Below are 20,927 nucleotides of genomic sequence, written 5' to 3' on the forward strand. Positions count from 1 at the left end.
GTATTCAGCTGAGGCCAACAAGTCCCAGCCAAGGAGATAAATGACCCAGATAAAGATGAAGTAGGTAATGTTCAAATCATTCCACAAACAAGCAGACTAGGAGCCGGAAAGGTTAAAGTTTGCCTAAGGTCATAGCAGAAGTAGTGCTTGAATTCTTGTTTCCTTTTTTTCCATGCCTTTTCCTTGCCAAATACAGCACAAGATGGAAAGCCCATCCCTCCAGATGCCATGTCAACAGCACCCATTTTCCACCTTGATATTCTGTAGCTGGGTGAGTGAGATAAGCCCTAGGGATGTCCCAGCACCAAGGCTGAAAGCTGGAGAGGAAGAGGGGCCAGGGCAGGGAAGCCAGAGAAGGCAGAGTTCCTGCAGGAGGAAGGGGGGACAGGCCCAGCTAAGCCAAGAAATAGCAGTTTATTAACAAGACAGAATAATCCATCAGGCGAAGGCACAGCATCTCCGGTTCCGGGAGCCTGTCAAAGGCAGCCCTTCTTGCTCAGAAAGAGATCAGACTCTGGTGATGGACAAGCCAGGACACACCTCCATGGTCTACAAAAATGCCAAACAAGCCCACTGAGAACCCTTGATCTGTGCCTCCACAGTCCCAAGAGGCCACACTAATAACGGCCTGGGAGGGACTGGGTCTCAGCTGGGGAAAGTCTGAAGATGGCTGGGACCCGTTCCTTGCCTTTGAAGATACTTGGTCTGTTCCCTGCTCAGTGCTCCTTTGGGTCTTTTGAACACCTAGAAGAAATGTGCTTTTGAAAGGGATTCAGGGACAAGCCTTTTGATTAAAGGCAAGAACAACTTCTCAGCCCCAAGACTCTCTATTTCTGTCAAAGGGAGGTGACAGCTGGGGACAGGTGTCCCTGCTTCTCATCTGTCAGTTGCGGTAGAGGGACGGTCACTGTCCAGGAGACCACATGAAGGAGCCCCAAGAAGGGGGAAGCCCACTGCCCCTCCCCTCAGCTGCAGTCCTAACTTTAAACTTGGGTTACTGCCTCCTGCCAGTTTAACGAGGAGATTTTCCTCACCCATACAGTGCTAAGTAGACCTGCTTTGACAACAGCAGACAGGAGCTCCAACCCCAGCTCCACCAGTACGAAATTACCAACCCCACCTGGTAGGTGGGAAAACTCATAGTGCTTGGAACAACAGCAGACATGTGGTCAATGCTTTGTAAACTGTCATCAATATATGATTTTTAAAATTATCCCACATCTCTCCGGTCCTCGTCATTCTGCGCTGAATTTTCAGTCTCGCCATTCCCATTTGCTCCTCCTAGCCACCCAGGGAAACAGACACTGTTGTCCCCACTTTATAGATGAAAACATAGAGGCTCAGAGAGGGGAAGTGATTTGTCCGAAGTCACAGAGCCAGCACGCTGACAAAGCTAGGACTCCTAACTCTGTGTCCAAAGTTCTCCCTGTTGTGGCACAGGACAAGAGTTGTGTTTGCATGCCCTCCCTTGGGGCACAGGACAAGAGTTGTGTTTGCATGCCCTCTCTTGGGGCACAGGACAAGAGTTGTGTTTGCATGCCCTCCCTTGGGTACCCACGATGCAGGGCTCCTGGTGATAATCACTGCAACAACGAGACTTGACAATACTTACAGAGCACCTGATGTCATTCGCCTTCAAAATGAAACTGCCAGCTGTTTTACCAGCCAAAACGGGTTTATCTGAGAAGAGCAGAGAATTGCAACCCAGGATAAGCAAGCTATGGCAAAGCCATAGGCAAGTCCAACAAACAAAAGAGAATGTTACTTTATGGCGAAGGAAGAGGAAGCTGGGAGGGGTTGTTTTGAAAGGAAAGTCCGCAGGAGAGAAGTAAGAGCTCAGGGTGAGGAGTTTCTCATTGGCTAAGTCCCAGGGGTAGTCAATTCTGGTAGAAGATACAATGTACATCTTTCCCTGCTGGGACTTAGAATTGATGATTCCTTCCCATGGAGATTTTTCTGCTAGGGTTCTGTCATTAACAATTCTTCTGGCCATTGGCATCGTGTGGCACAGCTCCCCCTTCTAGCCTTCCCTGCTAGCCTTTCTTTATCAACTTCCACAATGTGTAACGGGCTCAATGCCTTAGATGTAGAAACCCACTTCCTCCTCAATCATCTCACAAGGCAGGGCACTGTACAGATAGAGAAACTGAGGCTCTGTTTTAAATTTCTAGATGGGGAAGATTCCCATGCATTTTACTCTGTACCCAAGGATGAGAGAAGTGATCAGACCATGACAGTGATCTATGAAACTCATCCAGAGGGCCTTGGAGAATAGCTACAAAGAATATTCGAACAAAGAATTAATTCAGTTCTTAAGATGACACAGTACAGCCTGGTGGGGTTAAGGGTCAAGCTCTGGGATCAGAGAGATCAATGGTATAACATGACTCAGCCTCACCCCAGCTGTATGTCTTTGGATGGTCCCCCTCATCTCCCCAAGTCCCAGCCTCATCTGTAAAAGGGGGACAACAATTAAATGAAACAATAGATCTAAAGTCCTTAGTGCAGAACTCAGCTTGCAGTAGAAGTTCAAGAAACAAGTTCCCCTTAATACCGAGTGTGCCAGGCCCTCTTTTATGTTAACAAGGAGTCAACCAAGGGCACCTGGGTGGCTCCATCAGTTAAGTGTCTGCCTTTGGCTCAGGTCATGGTCCCAGGATCCTGGGATCGAGCCCCACATCAGGCTCCCTGCTCAACAAGGAGTCTGTTTCTCCCTCTCCTGCTCCCCCGGCTTGTGCTCTTTCTCTCTCCCTGTCAAATAAGTAAATAAAATTTTACAAAACAAACAAACAAACAAACAAACCAACAACACCACCAAAAACCAACCAAATCAAACAAACAAACAAACAAAAAACCCACCAAGGAGTCAACCAAACAACAATCTTCCCTTTCTTACTTTTACTTATGGCTAAACATCAAGGATTGGTTTTCAAAATAATACTGTGCCGCGCCCAGAGAGAACACCTCCCAGGAGTGGATTCATTTCCAGCCTCAGTGAACCCATACAGTCTTTCTGATAAATTTCAGCTCTTGCCTGCTGGGAACTGTTCCCTGCAATGGATGTTCCAGCTGTGCCTCAGCCCCCTTTGAAACAGTCACCATCCCTCCAGTTCAGAGGGTAAAGAGCTCCATTCCCACCTGAACCCACCTGGAAATTCACACGGTAAGCACCTAGGCACACAGATGCGGTTGTCAAACATCAGGGCACAGGTGAACAGGGAAGTCTGCAAGTAGGTGTAAAAACCACAAGCCAACAAAACGTTAAAGGCCACAAGAGTTCCCGGGGGGCACTTTTCCAGCTGCATCTCGCCTGGCCTTTCCATACTAGCTTCTGAAACCGCTGACCACTCTCTCCCTTGCTGAAACACTGTCTGCCCCGGGCTTCCATGATCACACACCCTCCTGGTTTTCCTCCTCTCTCTGGCCCTTTGATCAGGCTTCCTTAGAGGAACCCTCTGCCGTCTTCTCACCTATATTCCCTCCCCAACCCCCTCATGCCTGCAGCCGTCAGCATCCCCTGGGAACCAGTTAAAAATGCAAAGTCTCAGGCCCCACCCAGGAGTTCCCCTTTGAGAAAGCCCTGCCCCAGGCCTGTGGTTCCTCCTTTCTCATAGCACAGACGGCTGCCCGCTCTGGACCTCTTGTCCAGACCTGCGCTCTGGACAGCGATCCATCCAAATGCCTACTTGACATCGCCTCCTGGAAGGCTCAGAAGCACCTTACACTCAACGTGCCAACCAGACTCTTTTCATGTTGCTCCCTGTCCCTGACCAAGTTCAGGAATCTCCTTCTCACTGGGTGTTGCCTGTCCCTAAGGAGCCTGGTCTCTGATCCCCATCATTTCCAGTCTTTCCCTCCTCTCTTTCCTCCCAGAATAAAGGTGCAGCCCACGGGCAGACGGGATTTCTGGGCACTCAACATTCAGAGAATGGAAAAAAATAAACACCAAACACAGTTTCTCCTTAAAGCAGGGATTTCCGTGGTTCACCAAAAAAAAAAAAAAAAAAAAAAAAAAAAAAAAATCAACGAGTAGCTAAGGTAGGCCAGCCACAATGCCTGCCTCTGGGGATCCTGATCGTCTGTCTCTCTCTGCTCCCTGCCTCCCTGGTTCCCCTCTTCTGCCAAAATAAACTCTTATTTTGCATTCAGAGATATAGGCTCCCCATTGATTGAGGAAAGCATTATTCCCTCTGGTCAATCAATCCTGATAGACTCCATGACAAAGAGTCAATATCTATTTATTATTTGATCTATGGGCTTAATTATTTTAAACACGGCCAGGCAGGAACAAAGCAGAAGTTGAATAGTGCCCAAGCAACCGGGGCCGGTTTGGGAAGACATCAAACCACAGCCCGGGGCCTGGCAAGTTCCCAGAGCAGTGAAAATACACTCATCTGATGCTTCCCACTCCCTGCCCACCCATGACACCCTGGAGGCCGCCACAAGGAGAGGGGAGGGAAGGGACACATGCCGGGGTTTCACTGTGCACCTGCCAGCTCAACGAGTCATAAACCAGGTGGGGTTAAGGGTCATAAACCGGGTAGGTTCGGTGGTTTGGACAACAAGCCGGACTTGGAGGTGGGTCAGCCTTTCCCCTCCCTGCACCCGGGGGAAAGGACCAGCAGGACAGCGTCCCCAGAGGCTCCAGGGGCATTCAAAAGAGGGAAGGACTTACAGCTGGGAAGGAAAGAAAAGGAAGGGGGTGGTCTTGATAGGAACTTTGGTCTGAATTAGATGACCCTGAGTTCAAATCGTGCCTCTCCCCAGTTTTCTATATCCTTCGCCGCTTTGCTTCCGTGGTGTCCTTGTCCATAAACGGGGGAGTGGAGTGGTACCTACTTCAGAGGGTCGTTAAACCCATTCAAAAGACAGAAAAGCCAGTATTCGCACGCAGGCCCATCAGATGGCAGGGAACCAGCTTTTAATTACAACCTTGCCTTCCTCTGTGAAGCTACCCCCGTGCTTCCGAATTTGTTTAACCACCGGCTGACAGCAAAGCTGAGGAAACTGTCCCTCTGGTTTCTGGAACACATGTTAAGGACCTGATGTTGCCCACACTCGCCTTCAAAACATGGGCGTGCAGCTGGCTATTTTTAACTCGGGTAAATAGTGAACGCTGTTGAAAATGCCTTTGTTTCCAAGGGACCGCCAGCCTGCTGTCGCTCTCCCCTCAGGGAGTCGGCCCAAGGATCTTTCAGAACCAAGGGCGTGAAAACCCGTGTTTGTTCCCGCTGATGTCTGACGAGGAGCCACACTGTCCACACCATCCGTGGAGGGGGGCAGGGGGCGGGGAAAAGATCTGCTGCGAGCTCCGCTAAGGAAAGGGATTGCCCCATGTTGGTCTTTCTGCTTTGCAAATTGAAGGCTTCGCTCCTCTGGCTAGAACTCTGGGTGGTTCCCCCGGACTCTGCAAGCAGAGTCCAGATTCCTAAGCTTGGCCCACAAGGTCCTTTCAGGCCGTCTCCAACTCCTTCGCTCTTGCTAGGACCCGTATGAATCCCATCCTCCAACCATGGACTCTTCTGCCTCCTTCCCAGCCCCTCCCACCTCCAGTCCTCTGCGTTATGCCAATCCCCCGGGGCACCTGGATGGCTCAGTGGGTTAAGCATCTGCCTTTGACTTGGGTCATGATCCTGGGGTCCTGGGATGGGGCCCCCAGGTCGGGTTCTCTGCTCAGCAGGGAGCCTGCTTCTCCCTCTGCCCTTCCTCCTGCTTGTGCTCTCTCCCATGAATAAATAAGATCTTCAAATAAAAAGAATGCCAACACCTTCTTGTCCATCTGGCTAACTCCTTGATTGGGTAAGGGGCCAGATCTGGGACCCCACAGCTCCCTAGGATCTGAGAGCAGAGGTCGAGGACGCTGAGAATCATCCCAGTCACCTGTTTGTGAGTCCCAGGGGGCAGAGGCCATGCCTTCATTTCCTCGTTCCCACCATGATGAGCATTTGGGGCCAATACCCCCACAACACTGGACTCTTTACTGTCGGGACGATAATTTACATCACACAGTTGGTATCTTTTTCTTTTGATCCCTGTTAATTCTCCCACATCCTATAGCCACCCTCCCACCACCCAGTTTGTACTCTATTTTATATGTCCCACTCATTTCTCAGTGATTCTGAGTAAACAGTACCATTCATTGTCTGCAGCTACACTTGCCTAGAGGAGCGGGCTGTGATAATGCGTGTGAATATATTTTTGGCAATAGTTATTCATTCACTCCACAAGTATTTAAGGGGGACCCAGGGTTTTAGAGGCTGGGGATGCAGAGGTGAGCCAAGGAGCTGAGGTCGTGCTCTCCCCAGGCTTATGTTTTAGGGTGGGGGAAGGGATGTAAGGAAGAGACAAAAAATAAGCAAATTGAGGAACAAGATAATATTTTATGGTGAGAAGTGCTCTAAGGAAAATAAAACACAGCGAAGTCATACAAGGGAATGGGGGGGAAGGGCGGCAATGGGGTGCCACTTTGGATTGGTTCCAGGATTCCATGCTCTTCTGGGGTCCTCTAGCACTGTCTGCTTTTTCTCAGTCCCCTGTGCCCAGTGACCCTCCCCGCCCAAGACACCCCACGCCGGAGGGACTCCAGGCTCCGTCCTTGGATGACCTCCTGCTCCTCCCTGGATGACCTCAGCTGCCACAGAAGCCCACAGCTTTAATCACCACTTCTCTGCAGATGACTCACACACAGTTATTTCCAGCCTCAACCTTCCATCTGAGCTGGAGACTGGTATATCCAGCTCCTTTCTCAGCATTGCCTTGTGGACGGCTTGAAGCTCAGAGAGGTACAAGGTATAAGCCACGAGTCCAAGGGGTCAAATCACAGCCATCCCCTCAGATCATTTTATGTCATAATAAACACAGAACACCTGCTGCTTGAAGACCCAAGGAGATCTTGGCACCTGGGAGGAAACACACGCCTCCTGTTAACTGCTATCACTATCATTATTGCCCTCATCGTGGTGAGAATAGCATCCTATTACCATAGCAACTGGGAGATACAAGGTATTGAGCATCTCTGGTTATAGGAGGCATTAAGCTATAGTTTGATCTCTAATTCTTATTACTACCTTACAAGAGAGGAAAAGCTCATCCCATTTTACAGATGAGGAAACAGAGGTGCACAAAAGTGAAGAAATTTGCGGGACAAAAGACGGGACATTCCACCGACCATCTAGAAACACCCATTTTGGACTATTATGTGAGCAAGAAATGGGACTTCTTTTGTATAAAGCCATCAGATACTTTAAGACCTATTTGTTACAGCAGCTGTTACTGTGACAGATACAAACCGGAAGTTTGCATGTTTATTAGGAACACTGCCTGGAAGGCTACACACGAGAATATTCACGTGACCACCTCTGGCTCTAGACATTACAGGTGAATTTCATTTTCCTTTCTTCACGGATTTGCACTTTCAATAACAAGTTATCACTTGCCTAATAAGACACACAAGTTACTTTTCAAGTGATAACAGATGGCCCGCTTGCTAATTTAGAATCTTTGGGATTCGAGGAATGTGGTGGCCGGGGGCGAAGACTTCACCCAGGCAAGTCCTCGGCTGGTCATACGATCGTTTACCAACAGGCATAAGCAACGTACATGAGATGATGTTAATAATAATGAGGATAATGAGGCAGTGCATTTATAGCCTTTCCTTCACAAAAGTCCCAGGGTGCTTCACATTCCAGCACAATTAAAGGCAGTCACAGACAAAAAACCTTTTCAGCTGTGCTTTATAAAGGGAAAGCAATTCAGCTTTTTGAACATAAAAGGAAGACGATTCCACTAGATGATGGGGGACGGAATCTTCATGTGTTCAGAACCCCAACCCCCACTTTTGTATGTTATATTTAGGACAATCAAACTGGCCTGAAAGGGGAAAAGAAAAAAAAAAATCAGAAACCCCCACAAGTATAGAGTTACTGGAAAAGCAAGTCAAGATCTCATTCGGGCACGGAGTTACTACGGTCTTAGTTAGCAGAAGGCAGGGTCCTCCGTCTGTCTGTTAAATAGTGCAGTTTGGCATTATTCTGTTTGAAAGCATGAAAAGCAAGGACTGATTTGGAGTTGGAAGTAGTCTATTCAATACCTCCTGATATCTACCAGATTTAGAATGCTGTGCAAACGAGGCCTCGTGGGATTTCATTACTACCTTGTCCCGGGGAGCCGGGTGGGGCTGGATGTTGGGTGTGCACAGCGAGGGGATCCAGCCAACCTCACACGACTTCACAGCTGCATTCAGACTCTGGGCACCCAGCAACTGGGTGGGACTGAGGACACTTGCTCAATGAGAAATTTTTAAAAATCCTCCTGAAAGCAGTGGGGAAATCCTGTTTTTCCTTCTCCTTCCTGGGACACCCATGCCAAGACACTCTATCACAATGAGGTGCTTAAGGAGTGCCCCTATTATCCTGTTCCCTCCTACCCCCATCCCTGAGAAAGCCTCCTGAAGTTCGTGGCATTTCCAAATACAGAGGAATCATACTCAGGCATCGCACACACAGGTGAGGACACCACAGTGACAGTCAGGACACCCCAGAATCTCATTTCCTCTGATTGTGTCCTTCAGGACTGGGCTACCGTGATGCTGTCACTGCTCTCAATGGAATGAGGTTTTGATACACTGAACCAACTAACTAGCCGAGTCTAAGAGGAGGCAGCCGGGCCATTAGGAAACATCCAGAGCGGTGGGAGTTAGCTCCTGTTTAAAATCTCTCACTGGCTTCCCACTGCCATAAAATAAACTCTGCACCTTATCCGCACCTTTGAGACCCTACAGCTCCTCCCTTACCACCCTGCTATCATTCACGTGCTCCATTCTGGTCCTTGAAGGTGCCCACCGCATTCCCACCTCAGGGCCTTTGTATCCGCTGTGCCACTGCCTGGATTGCTCTTTCCCTGCTGCTCCTGCTCATTAGGTCTCAACTCAAATGTCACCTCCCCTAAGACACTCTTCTCAGCCCCTCCTCCAAGCAGCCGCCTGTCAGTCTGACCCATCCCCCATCCCTTTCACAGCACTTAACACAATGTTTAATTATCTTACTTGTCTGTTCAATTTGTTACTGACCGTCTCTTCTCCTAGAATGGAGGAACCGTGGGAACAGTGTTCTCAGAACATAGCACTTAGCCAGGGGCCCGGACACATCTTCGGAAGGCACGTCCGTGAACTCACACTAGCGCTAAAGCTAACAGGTGGTTCTCGGGCCCCTGCTGGCTTTCATTTTGGGATGTTCCAAGCCCTCACTCCTCTGGGACCCAGCTGCTCACCTCCCAGGGCTGCCTGGCAGAATAACTCGGTGAGGGCTCCGGGGTGTGCAGCTCTTGGCAGTGGAAAAGTCTGCTCGCTCGGGGTAGGACGTGAGAACCGGTTTCTTTAGAGCTCTGAGCCTGAGCGCACGTGAGAGATTTCCTGCAGAACTTCGTGCAACTCAGAAAGTGGGTCCTCCCCAAGAGCGTCTGATTGGGACGGAGGGGATTCTTGATCTTCTATTTGCCTTTCTAAAAAGTTCCCAGGTGATGCTAGTTAGGGGTCTGTGGCTTTAAATAATCTGGGGATTCTAGAAAAAGACTGGCGGGAGGTGGGGCAGCCTGTGGGCCATGGGAACTTTGTCAATTGCTGATATCAATAATACATCAATAATACAAGTCTTTCGTAGGGAAAAGAAAGTGAGTGTGTTTTCTTCAAGATATTTATTTCACAGAGAGAGAGAGAGATCACAAGTAGGCAGAGAGGCAGGCAGAGAGAGGGGGGAAGCAGGCTCCCCGCTGAGCAGAGAGCCCAATGCAGGGCTCGATCCCAGGACCCTGAGATCATGACCTAAGCCGAAGGCAGAGGCTTAACCCCCTGAGCCACCCAGGTGCCCCGAGTGTGTGTTTTATAAGATAAAGTGTAGGACGGAGAAAGAGGAAGGGAAGCGTGTAATGTGGAGGATATATGAAAGAGGGGTGTGTGCGTGTGTGCATGCCGGCCCCGTAGTAACTTACAGGATATTTTAGTACATAAACAGAATCAAAGCTACAAAAAATGAAACTGGTTTAATAAGCCAGTGGCTTGCAAACTGGGGTGTACCAAATCCTCTGGAACTTAAAAAAGACAGAGGCTTTGGCACACTGGACTATGATGCAGCCTGGCTCTTACAGCGCTACAGGTACCCAGGTGCGTCTGATGAGATGGGGGTGGTGAGATCCCGTGATACATTCCTGCCTACTCCCCCTGACCCCGCTGATGTAGCCAGGGCAACGAAGGAAGCCACAAGACTAAAATCAGACACACATTTGCTCAATTCTAGGTTTTGCCAGGTGTTTGTTCTATGAGCCAGGCAAGGGCTCCCTTTGCCTTGTCTGACCTCAGTTTTCACATTTGGAAAATGGGCACAGTCATAAATGGGAGAAGATCACCGTGCCTGGCCTGAAGCTGAACACTGGCTGAAGGTTGGTGGACTCTGCCGCTGTTTTGGTGTATGGTGGGGGCTCTGCATTTACGAACATTAAAGAAATGCCCCTGAAGCAGGGAAACGGTTTCAGACATGATGATCAGCTGTGCCTCCTTCAGCTTCAAAAAAAGGCACCACAGGATGGACTGTGGTCTCCACGTGACCCTGAAGCTCACTGTGTCTTCCTTTCCAGAGAGACAGGGCTGGAGCAGAAGCTAATGAGGGCACTGGGACGTGGTGATGTGCCTTTCTGGGAAGAATGGAGCAGCGTGTCTACCTCCTTAGGCTCACCCTTGGTGATGACAAGGGTAGAGCGGAGGCTTCTCTGCTGCTGATGGAGATCCACAGGCAGAACACTAACCACGGAGGGCAGCCCTCTGAACACAGCCCTTCCTGGTCCAGCCAAGGGTAATGGGCTGGGTTGGGGGAAAAGGACGCTGGCGCCTGGTGAAGTCATCGTGTCTGACCATAATGGGAAGTGAGGGCAGATAAACGGCCATTTCCTTGAACTTTGAATGCCTCTGCAGCCATCAAAATACTCTCCTTGGGCCCCCACCCTTTATTTTGGGAGTTTCTCCATTTTTGTCCTTGAAGACACCAGTTCCCACCCCTGCCCACGACCCTCCAAGGGCTGCCTGCTCCCCTGAGCATAAAATCCAGACCTCTTACCAGCTCTCCGGGTCCTATAGCAGAGGGTCTTGGTGGGGGGTGCCTGATAGTCGTATGGGGGAGGTTTTGTACAGAACCCGAGGCCTTAAGTCAGAGACTCTCTGGCAGTGGTTCTCGACTGGGGGTAAATTTGCTCCAGGGACATCTGACAATATCTGAAGACATTTTTGGTTCTCACAACTAGGGACTCAGTACTACTGGCATCTTATGGGTAGGGAAGAGGATCCTACTATCCTACAAGACACAGGCCAGACCCTGTAATGAATGACCCGGCCTAAAATATCACGTGGAGGCTGAAGGGATGCTGTAGGAATCGCTACCCACTTCAACCAGGCATGAGCCCTTTCTCCTCCCCTCCCCCAGTCTGGTTCCTGCTGGCTTCGTTTCTCGCCTCCCACCCTCTCGTCCTCACCGACCACATTCTGCCACCACAGTCTTCTCTCTGGTTTGAAGCACACCCTGCTCATTCCTACCCCAGGGCCTTTGCATCTGCTGTTCCTTCTGCTGAGTGTGCCCTGCGCCACGTCTGCAGAGCTGGCTTCTCGCACTCAGGTCTCTGATGTCGGGATCCTCCCTCCCACCACGCTCACCTAAAATAACTCCAGTCCCCAAGTCCCTCTAGCACTGCTCTGGTTTGGTTCCTTCAACAGACCGAGACCTACTCAAATGATCTCATTACTACACAGCACTAGTCTGTCTGCCCCACTGGAAAGACAGCACTCTGAGAACAGGGTCCATGTCTGTCCTGCTCGCCACACTCCCCTAGCATCCAGCAAAGTGCCTGGTACTCAACGTCTTTACCAAAATCTGATGACTGAATGAGTGACTGGACAAACATTGGGGGAGAATGCGTTTTTAACCCGTTGGAGGATCAAGTGCATCGTTAGAGAGCTGGGCTCCCGTCCTGGCCCCACTTTACTCTCCTGGCCTCAGTTTCCATATCTGTAATATGGCCCAGATGCATTTAGTTGGATCAGGCTCCTCCTAATGGGGCCCTCTTGGAGACATCAACTGTAGCATTTTGCTTTGGTCTTGTCCCCATGGCACCCAGCTAAAGTAGGTTGGTCCATGTTCCTGTCACTAGACAAATAACAAATTTCTTCCCACTAAGATCCTAATTATTTTGCCATTTTGTCTGGTCTTTTTAATTTTTTTTTTTAACTTTCCTATTTCCATTTGCCTCTGCACCAGCTGGACACATCCAGCATCAGCCCTGGGCACACAGTAGGTACTCCGTGGTAATATTCCCCAGGGTATGGCTCCCACATGTTAATCAAATTCAAATGGACTGGGAGGCTTGGTTAGAAAGTCTTACCCTTCAGAGTGACTCGATTCATTAGGCCCAAGGTGATGTGACAGACTGAATACTGGAGCCCAAAGATATCCAGGTTCTAAGCCCTGGAAACCATGTATTGCAAAAGGGACTTTGCAAAAGCTGAGCGTGTTGAAATGAGAGATGTTTCTGGATGGCTGGGTCCTAGACACACTCATAACGATCCTTATATAAGAGAGATCTGACCGCAGAAGCAGGCCATGTGCCCACAGAAGGGATAGGCGATACTGCTGGCCTTGAGGATGGAGGAAGGGGCCACAAGCTAAAGAATGCAAAGAATGTTCTAGAAGCCGGAAAAGACAAGGAAACATTCTGTTCCAGAGCCTCCAGAAAAGAGCAGCCCCCTTGACTTGAGCCCAGTGAGATCCACTCTGGACGTCTGGCCTTCAGAACTACAGAACAATAAATGTGTGTCACATAAGCCACCAAGTGTGTGCCCATCACCACACCCCTAGGAAACCTGACACTGGGAGCACCCAGCATCTGCACTGGCATGGCCTTCCTCCCTTTGCTGGCTCTAACGTAGGAGGTCCAGGCAGAGCGTACTTCGGGAAGCATCGCTCCAGCGCCGTTCCAAGCTGCTTTTCAAACCAGAGAATTTTTGCCAGCATCGGAGGGACTCTGCTCCAAGCACCTACTTCTACCTCCTGATTTCGCAGATGGGGACACTGAGGCCCAGGCAACTGCAGAAAGGCAGAAGGATGAAAGATGTTTCCTTTCAGCGCCATTGGCTTTCAAACTCCACTCGGAGTTTTATAAAATGAGCGATTGTGCTGACTGCCAATAGCTTTGCAACAATCTCATAATAACCCAATCGTGAAACGATTTAGCAATCCTGCTGCTAATTGTATTTGTGGATAGAGCAATTGGGTAACTAGTCGGTTATTACTCATTCCCCAAGAGCCATACACATCGCGTTACAGGGAAGCTAATCTTAGAAATACTTGTTAACTCCGATGATAATTACTAAGTAATTGGCGAGAACACGCCATTGTGAATTTAGCTGGAATATGCCAGGTAATTATCTGGTCTTATGTTCCCTGTAAAATAAATCCAGGGTCCAAAGATTGTTCTAGTTGGCTGGCTCTTGTCCAACCATGGGCCTCGGCCAGCCAATTACGCGGATGCAGGTGATTAATCAAATTACTCAAATATTGGGTTTCGAACTGAACATTCGGATAAGAGATCTGATGGTCGACAAGTGGGCGGTGCTGAATGGGAGAAGGGGGTACACAGAGTCCCCCCCCCGAGATACATATATAATGACACAATAATAGGGAATAAATACCACTTCTTTGGGACTCATCTGGCTTCTTCACACAAAATACCAAAACACTTCAGAGACCAATTACATGTCCCAAAGCTGCGGAGTCTTTATCAGGGTGCCAGGAAAAGGCTGCGCTATTTGTGAAATCTGCAAGCAGTTATGGTGCTTGGGGGTGGGGGTGGGGCAGAGTTTGCACATAATAGAAAGGGGCCACAAACGCAGCTGGCTTACAGGACGAGTGACACATTTCCATAATGACCACTTGTTTCTCAAGGGGGGCTGCTGACCGAATCTCTCCACTTCCAATTAGCCCCTGGGAAAGGGGGGAGGGAGGCTTGGGGTACTGGGCTCTACCAATAACCCTAAGGAGGTCGGGGGGGGGGGGGGGGGGGACGAGAGGTCCTTAGAAGGGCAAGGCAAAGGACAGGAGATGGTGGGTTTTGTGTTTCTAGTTTGGGGATGTCTAAAAGAGGAGTCAGAGGGCCAGAAGGTGAGGAGCTGACCAGAGAGAAATTTGGGGTGACGGACTGGTGGGAGCACTAGGCAGAAGACCAGTGTGTGTGTATGTGCGGAGAAGACCACCTTCCCACCAGATGTGTGTACCCCAGATAAAGGGCTATGCATGAGGACGATACATTCTGGATAACAAAGAAAGGAGGAAAGATGCTGTGGCAGATTGTACAAGTGGCCACAAATTGTCCCTCTCCCTGCATCTATGCCCCTGCAAACCCTCCCATGCGGAGGCAGACTCTATTCCTCCAAGCCTTGAATCTGGCTTAACCACGTGACTTGGTTTGGCCAATGTCCATCAGTCAATGTAACAAGGACAGAGGTGTGAAAGGCACTTGCCCATCAGCGCTCGACCTCTTGCTGCCCTGGGAACCCTGAGACCACCCTGGGAATGAGCCCAGGCTAGGCTGTTGGGGAGCAAGAGACCATGAGAAGGTACCCAAGAGTGACCAGCCCCCAGTCTGATCTGCCAGCTGACCACAGATATGTCCCAAGAACCCAGCTATGGGGCCTGGCTCAGCACAGACCTGTCCACAGGATAGAGGAAAACTCTAAAGGGTAGGGGGTAGTTTGTTACTCAGCACAAGCATACTGATACACTCACCTCATGAGAAGAGCTCAGCCCCCGAATATGATCTGAGCTGGGAATTTCAGGGCTCCTTCTGTACTGTTCAGGGTGGAGAACCACCATTTTTACCCTGGTTTAAGGAGGATTGAAGGGCGAGCTCTCGATCTCCAATCCTTCCAAAACATTTACCACGGGCTACATGGATTCAATCCATTATCTGCACAGTCAGGGCTGACAGACAATAATAACACACCTTCTTCGGGCCACTGAGATCTTATAAATGGGCTCGAGGATGCTTTGTGTCACAAGGGACCAGACCAAAGACACACCAGCTCTTCCCTGAGCTCACAGCTCCTGCCAAGTTGAGAGACTTGTGCGTTTGGGATCTCATTGCTTGAGCTGGGAATGGGAAGGAGAGAGCGGACTCTCGGCATCCCAGGCCATGCCAGGAATGGCACTGCTGTGGTCAGTCCTAAAGCAACAGCAGAGCAACAGCCAGAGTTTAAAAACACACCAAAGGATTGTTTCACAATTTTCAACTTTCAACTGAAGCGATTTTATTTTTTCTCAACATCCCATGTCCCTGGGCGAGGTTAGAGAGCAAGTTCAGGAAAGTTGCTACCACCTGACATTTTCTTAATGTCAGATTTTCTCACTACCATTCCTGTGCAGCTAGAGATCAGGGATCCTGGATATTTAAAATAGCAATCGTGAAGACCTGCAAACGTAATATGCTACTTTCATGAAAGCCAGAATAACAGTCACCACGATCTTAGCCCACAGTTGGCAAAAACTAGGGCCTGGGGGCCAAATCCAGCACATCACCTGCTTTTATAAATAAAGTTTTATTGGCACCCGGCCAATTTGATCCAACTGAACAGAGTTGAGCAGTTGTTACGGAAACTCTGTGGCCCATGAAACCACATTCACTACTGGGCCCTTTACAGAAGAAGTCTGCCAACCCCTGATTGGATCCAATCAGTTTAATTTTCATATGGAGACTGTGAGTCTCGGCGCTGTTGTTCCACAAATACTAGGAGCACAGGGGGCTCTGAACCAACTTTCCTAGTTTCCCACTTACGGTGCTCTCCCCGTGGCACTGGTCTGCCCAAAGAGCTCTAGCATCAAAAGTATTTTCTGGAATCTCAAATCGTAAAAACCACACAATCGTGAATGGTAGAGCTGGAGATGCTCCCTTCGCCCGAACCACGCCTTAACCAGAAGCCCCCGCTTCTCAACCCTGCCAGAGGCAGGACTCTGGGACTGGGTCCGTGGGTGGGGGGACCCCGGGCAGGACTTACCTGGTGATGATGGCCAGGTGGGGCGGGCTCATACAGGCACCCATGAAGAGTACCACGTTCTCGTGCCGCGTCTGCCTGTAGGCCATCACCTCCCGCTTGAAGGCCTTTAACTGCTCCTCGTTATCCCTCTCGATGTCGATCAGCCGGATGGCCACCTCCCCGTGCCAGCGGCCGTGGTACACCTGCCCGAAGCGGCCCTTGCCGATGAGCTCGCCGATCTCCAGCTGCTCAAAAGGGATGTCCCACTCCTGCAGGAAGATGCTGGTCTGGCTGGCCTTGCGCGGGAAGCTCCGGGCTGAGAGCAGGGACAGGTTCATCTCCTCGAAGTCGTCCTCTGACTCCTCAGCCTCATCGTGGCCCTCTTCATTCTGGGGTCAGAAAAGGGAGAGTGGTCAGAGCGGTGCCTGCGAGTTCCCCCTGGGTCCGGACACATCCCTAAGTGCATTTTTGGTGGGTGGGGGACGTGTATCTATTCACCCCAGGTTGCTCCTGTCTAGAATCATAGAAGACGGAGCTGAAAGGGAGATCGTGATAGTCCAATGCTCTCTTGCCAAGAGGGAAACTGAGGCTCTCTTGCCAAGAGGGAAACTGAGAAATGATGGGGGACCACCCAGGCTGGTTTGCTGGAGGCTGCTGGTTTGGGCAATGGAAGCCTCCTTGGGGAGAGGGTGCCTGACTGGCTCAGTCGGTAGAGCATAGGACCCTTTGGCCTCCGGGCTGTAAGTATGAGCCCCACACTGGGTGTAGAAATCACTTAAAAATGAAAATCCCCCTGGGAATCCCTTCAGGCCCAGCAAACAGGGGTGCTTGGTCACCCCAGGAGGTTGTTTGACATCGCACGGCCAGGCAGAGCTGGGGCTGGGGCACAGGTGTCTCAATACCTAATCTCCAATGCCCTCCTATTCCGTCGTGATATTTTGACCTGCCTGCTCGTGCGCGTGTAAGACAGACAACAGGCTGAACTGTGGATGCATCAGGGATCTGTCTGCACAAAACACCTCAGCAGGGAGTGCCTTTTGCTTCCCCCAGGGGATTTGGAACTGATGAGTCAGAAACAGGGAGCGGTCAGAGCTCCTCTGCACAGGGCAGACCCCTGGGCTTCCTCAGCCGCCGTGAGGACAGGGCATAGAAGGGAGGCTCTTAGGAGGGCTTACCTAAATCGGACAAAATGAGCTGGAATCTGGTCTCTGTGTGACTTTGGGTGAACTGCTTGACCTCTCTGAGATCTCCTTCTCTCATCATAAAGTTGAGCTAATAAAACCCGGCCTCCACCCCCGCAATGGTGTGAGGTTTGCAAGGGATGAGAGCCCTTGTACAAGCCTGACCATTTGCATCCAATAGCCCCTCGGCTTCCAGAGAAAATGCAGATTCCTGGGCCCTATTCAGAGCTACCGAATCAGAGAAGAGAAGGCCGGGGCCAGAACGCTGCACTTTTGTCCCCGCACACCCAGGTGGCCCAGGAATGCTTAGGTGTGACCACCGAATCATTAGACAATGAAGGTCCGGGGACCTGACTTCCCAGCGTGGCACCAGACTGTTCTGGCCCTTGGGTTCTTTTGCTTGAGTGAGGAAGCAGCAGGAGCCCCAGCCGGTGGGGATTCCCAGAGGCTTGGCACCTGACGAGGCAGCCTGAGGTCCTCCTGCCCCCAAACCTGAGCAAGCCGCCCTTTGTGGCACACTCTGGAGAAATGACACACTTTCCATTGGTTGGCCTCGCCCAGGATCATTTTTCGACTAGCCCAGTAATTGCAGAAAGGACAGAATTTTCTCTGGGCTCTACTCCCTTTGCTTTAGACACAGCAACAGTGCTGCGGAGTCCATGGTTCTAACTCAGGACACTTCATTCGTTCCTCCAGCAGTTTTGGCAAATGGAAAGAAGCCCCAGAACATTCCGAAAGCTCGCCAAGCTCCTTGTCCCTGGGGACCCTGCCTCCCCGGGGTATTCTTTGGAAGGCAGTGGGGCACAATCCCCTCGGTATTCACCTGGCCCTAAGCTGATGTTTCAACTAAGAATGCAAATCCCTTGCCAACTTCTGCAAGACTAACTTTTCCACGATGCACACCATATAATGGCCCGTTAGTCTCAGTGCCGGGAGGGGCCCCCCCGCCACTTGTCCCAGAGTTAGAACATCCATCAAACAAGCCCCAACCCACCCCAAGCCCTCTGCGTCATTAAAGTCATCCATCGACCCTGCCAAGTGCTGGGCAGCCCCAGGAAAAAGGTGCTTCTCGCTCTTGGAATCTCACCTCTGAAGTTGGCTCCACTTCAATTTGAAGTAATGGATTTCCTTCCAAGCTTTAAAGAAAGGAAAAGAAACGTGACCCTCAGGTGAAAAGGAGGTCGGTGTCTTGTTTATCCATGTATGAAGTCTTGGAGTGAGAAGCCCTCCCCATCAAGGCTTTATCTCAACATTCACTTCAACACTTGGGTCCAAAATAATCCATAACCTCACCATGAAAAAGCATTGACAAGGACACTGTTTTAAATAGATTTTCGGGACTGCTCAGGGCCTCATTTTTCTTTATGGCTTCGGTGTCCACTGATCTGGCAGCTTCCTTATACGTTGGCCGAAATACCATGGGCGGAAGAATTCTCAGAGCCCCGGGTGTTTGCTAGGAAAGAATTAACGAGATTGCTCGAGTTCACTTGGGTTTGGAATCTTAGGGGAGAACCTTAGGGTTTGGGATTACAGGTACCGCCAGCTTTCCGCAAGCTGGCCTCACGCCACTTCTCTTTTATGAAAGGTCAATGCTGATATCTACCAAAAGAAATTCAGAGAGGGCTTTTGCTTTCATGGAAAAGGGTAAAAAGTGAACATCACATTCAGCTTGGTTTTGCAATGAGCCATTACAGGGGTGTCGTACACCCCGAGCAGTGGGAGGGCTGCCTCCAAGCTCCTTCCCTGGGACGTACCCTGGGCATCTCAGCATCCGGCCACCAGAGATTTGACCTGTGTCTACGAGCATCTGGGCTTCATCTCCGTGTACTTTGTGAATCCCTTAGCAAGATGTGTCCTAAGGTATCAGAAAAGCCTAAGAGAAGTAATTTTGGGGGTTGAGGGACACCCCCAATTTTTCCATAGAGATGAATGATAATTGCTTCTTTGTGTGACACTCTTTTGGCTCATGAAAGGTTTCCCAGGCACGCTCTACTTTCAGATAGCGGGGAAAACCTGTGTGTGCCAGGACAGGGCGAGGCCATCCAAGGGATATGGAGTTGGAACTGGAACCAGCTCCTGACTTTGAAAAATATTTCATTACTACCAAGGGGACGAAAGCAAGCGCAGAGACATTGTGCAGAAAGGCTAAGCGTGACAAGGGCCCAGAGTTAGGTATGACTCGAGTAAATGGAGTACGGTGGAAATGCCCCGGAGAGATTACTGGACGTCTGTTGAAAATCCTCAGTGTTTGAGTTAGTTGGATGTTGCCAATCACATTGAATCTGGATGCGTGGAATGGGAACGAGAGAAACCGTATTGGACTGGAAGACACAGGTGTGTGTGTGCGCACATGTGCACATGCGTGTGTGCACACGCGTATGCGTCCACACGCGAGGGTGATGCAGTCATGAGGTCCTGTGCTGCAGCTGGGCTAAGCTTGAGCTCCTGGTGCGTGTGGGTGCTGGGGCCACAGGGTGCTTGCATGTGTGTGTGCGAAGTACGTGTCGGGTATCACATGGATGCGATGGGATGTGCTCTCTGTAGGGGTGGTTCTGGGCGCATGGGAGTTGGGGATGCCTCTGGGGATGTCGTGGGCACACTGTATGTTGACAATGTAGCTGGGTATATACTGAGGTGTGAAGGCATTGTTGGAGCACATGGTATGTGATGGGCACGGGAGGTGTTTCTGGGGATGTTTTCAGAGGAGAGGTTGTGTGTGTGTGCATGTGTGCGTGTTCTGGGGATGTGTTTTCAGAGGAGAGGGTGTGTGTGTGTGTGCACGCGTGCATGCATGTGTGTGCGTGTGTGTATTCTAGGGAATGTGTTTTCAGAGGAGAGGGTGTGTGTGTGTGTGTGTGTGCGTGTGTGTATTCTGGGGAATATGTTTTCAGAGGACAGGGTGTGTGCATGTGTGTGCGTGTGTGCGTGCATGTGTGTGTGTGCATGTGCGTGGGTGTGTAGGGCTGCAGAGAGACAGTAACTGGGCTGTTGAAGGCCCAGAAAAGCTGAAACCAGGGGCAGGAAAAAAATCACAATGAACACCTTGCTCCCTTCCTATTTCCTCTGGGGAAGCTTAGCAGATCCCCCTACCCACCGCTCATTTGAGGGGCCACTGCTCTCCTGACACTGAGACCTCAAGAAGTTGCTGACCCTGCAGACAGAGCCAGTCCACTTGCTGGAGAGGCTCCAGGTGAGAGGGAGCCTGAGGGGCTGGAGGAATGAAAAGAAGGGGAAAGAAGGGAGGGTCACAAAGTGCTGTTTGCTTTACTGTTAAAGAGTTATTTATAAGTTATTTGCAGTATGGCCGGGAAGGGCGAAGGCCGAATGAAAGCACCCCGCGACAGCTGAAATGCCGTGAACTTAATGCCTTGGGGAGATCTGGGTGGAACAATGCGCTGGATTCCCTCCTCACACCCAACAACAAAGCAGGCAGCCCTCCTCTGCTGGCATCCAGGCGTGATTATGGCAGCCCAGCAATTAAATTATTTCCTTCCACTAAGAGTTAGCGCCCATCGCTCCATGCCCGTTAAAGCAGATCACAGGCAGCTACTGTATTTTGCGGCCACTCCCTGCCTGCCAGTTAATAACCTGGGGTTCGTCTTGTACGAACTGTGGAACTGGTGTATGCGCAGCAGAGAAATGATCCGGAGCTGGATGTCAGCACGATATTCCCAGCAAATTGCCGC

At 50.4% G+C, this 20,927-nt stretch overlaps 1 protein-coding gene across 1 annotated transcript in view; it reads right to left on the reverse strand.

Moving 5' to 3' along the window:
- LOC111156475 (kinase suppressor of ras 2) overlaps positions 1 to 20,927 on the reverse strand; it is a 390,957-nt gene that overhangs the window by 33,554 nt on the left and 336,476 nt on the right. Inside the window, exons 13-14 of the mRNA XM_022517399.1 lie at positions 18,329 to 18,377; positions 16,082 to 16,449 (exon numbers count right to left, since the gene is read on the reverse strand). Coding sequence (XP_022373107.1) covers positions 16,082 to 16,449; positions 18,329 to 18,377 — 417 coding nt within the window. The remainder of the gene's footprint in view (positions 1 to 16,081; positions 16,450 to 18,328; positions 18,378 to 20,927) is intronic.

The sequence above is a fragment of the Enhydra lutris genome, unplaced genomic scaffold, assembly GCF_002288905.1.
Source record: "Enhydra lutris kenyoni isolate GAN:26980312 unplaced genomic scaffold, ASM228890v2 scaffoldscaffold46, whole genome shotgun sequence".
NCBI classification, from domain to species: Eukaryota; Metazoa; Chordata; class Mammalia; order Carnivora; family Mustelidae; genus Enhydra; species Enhydra lutris.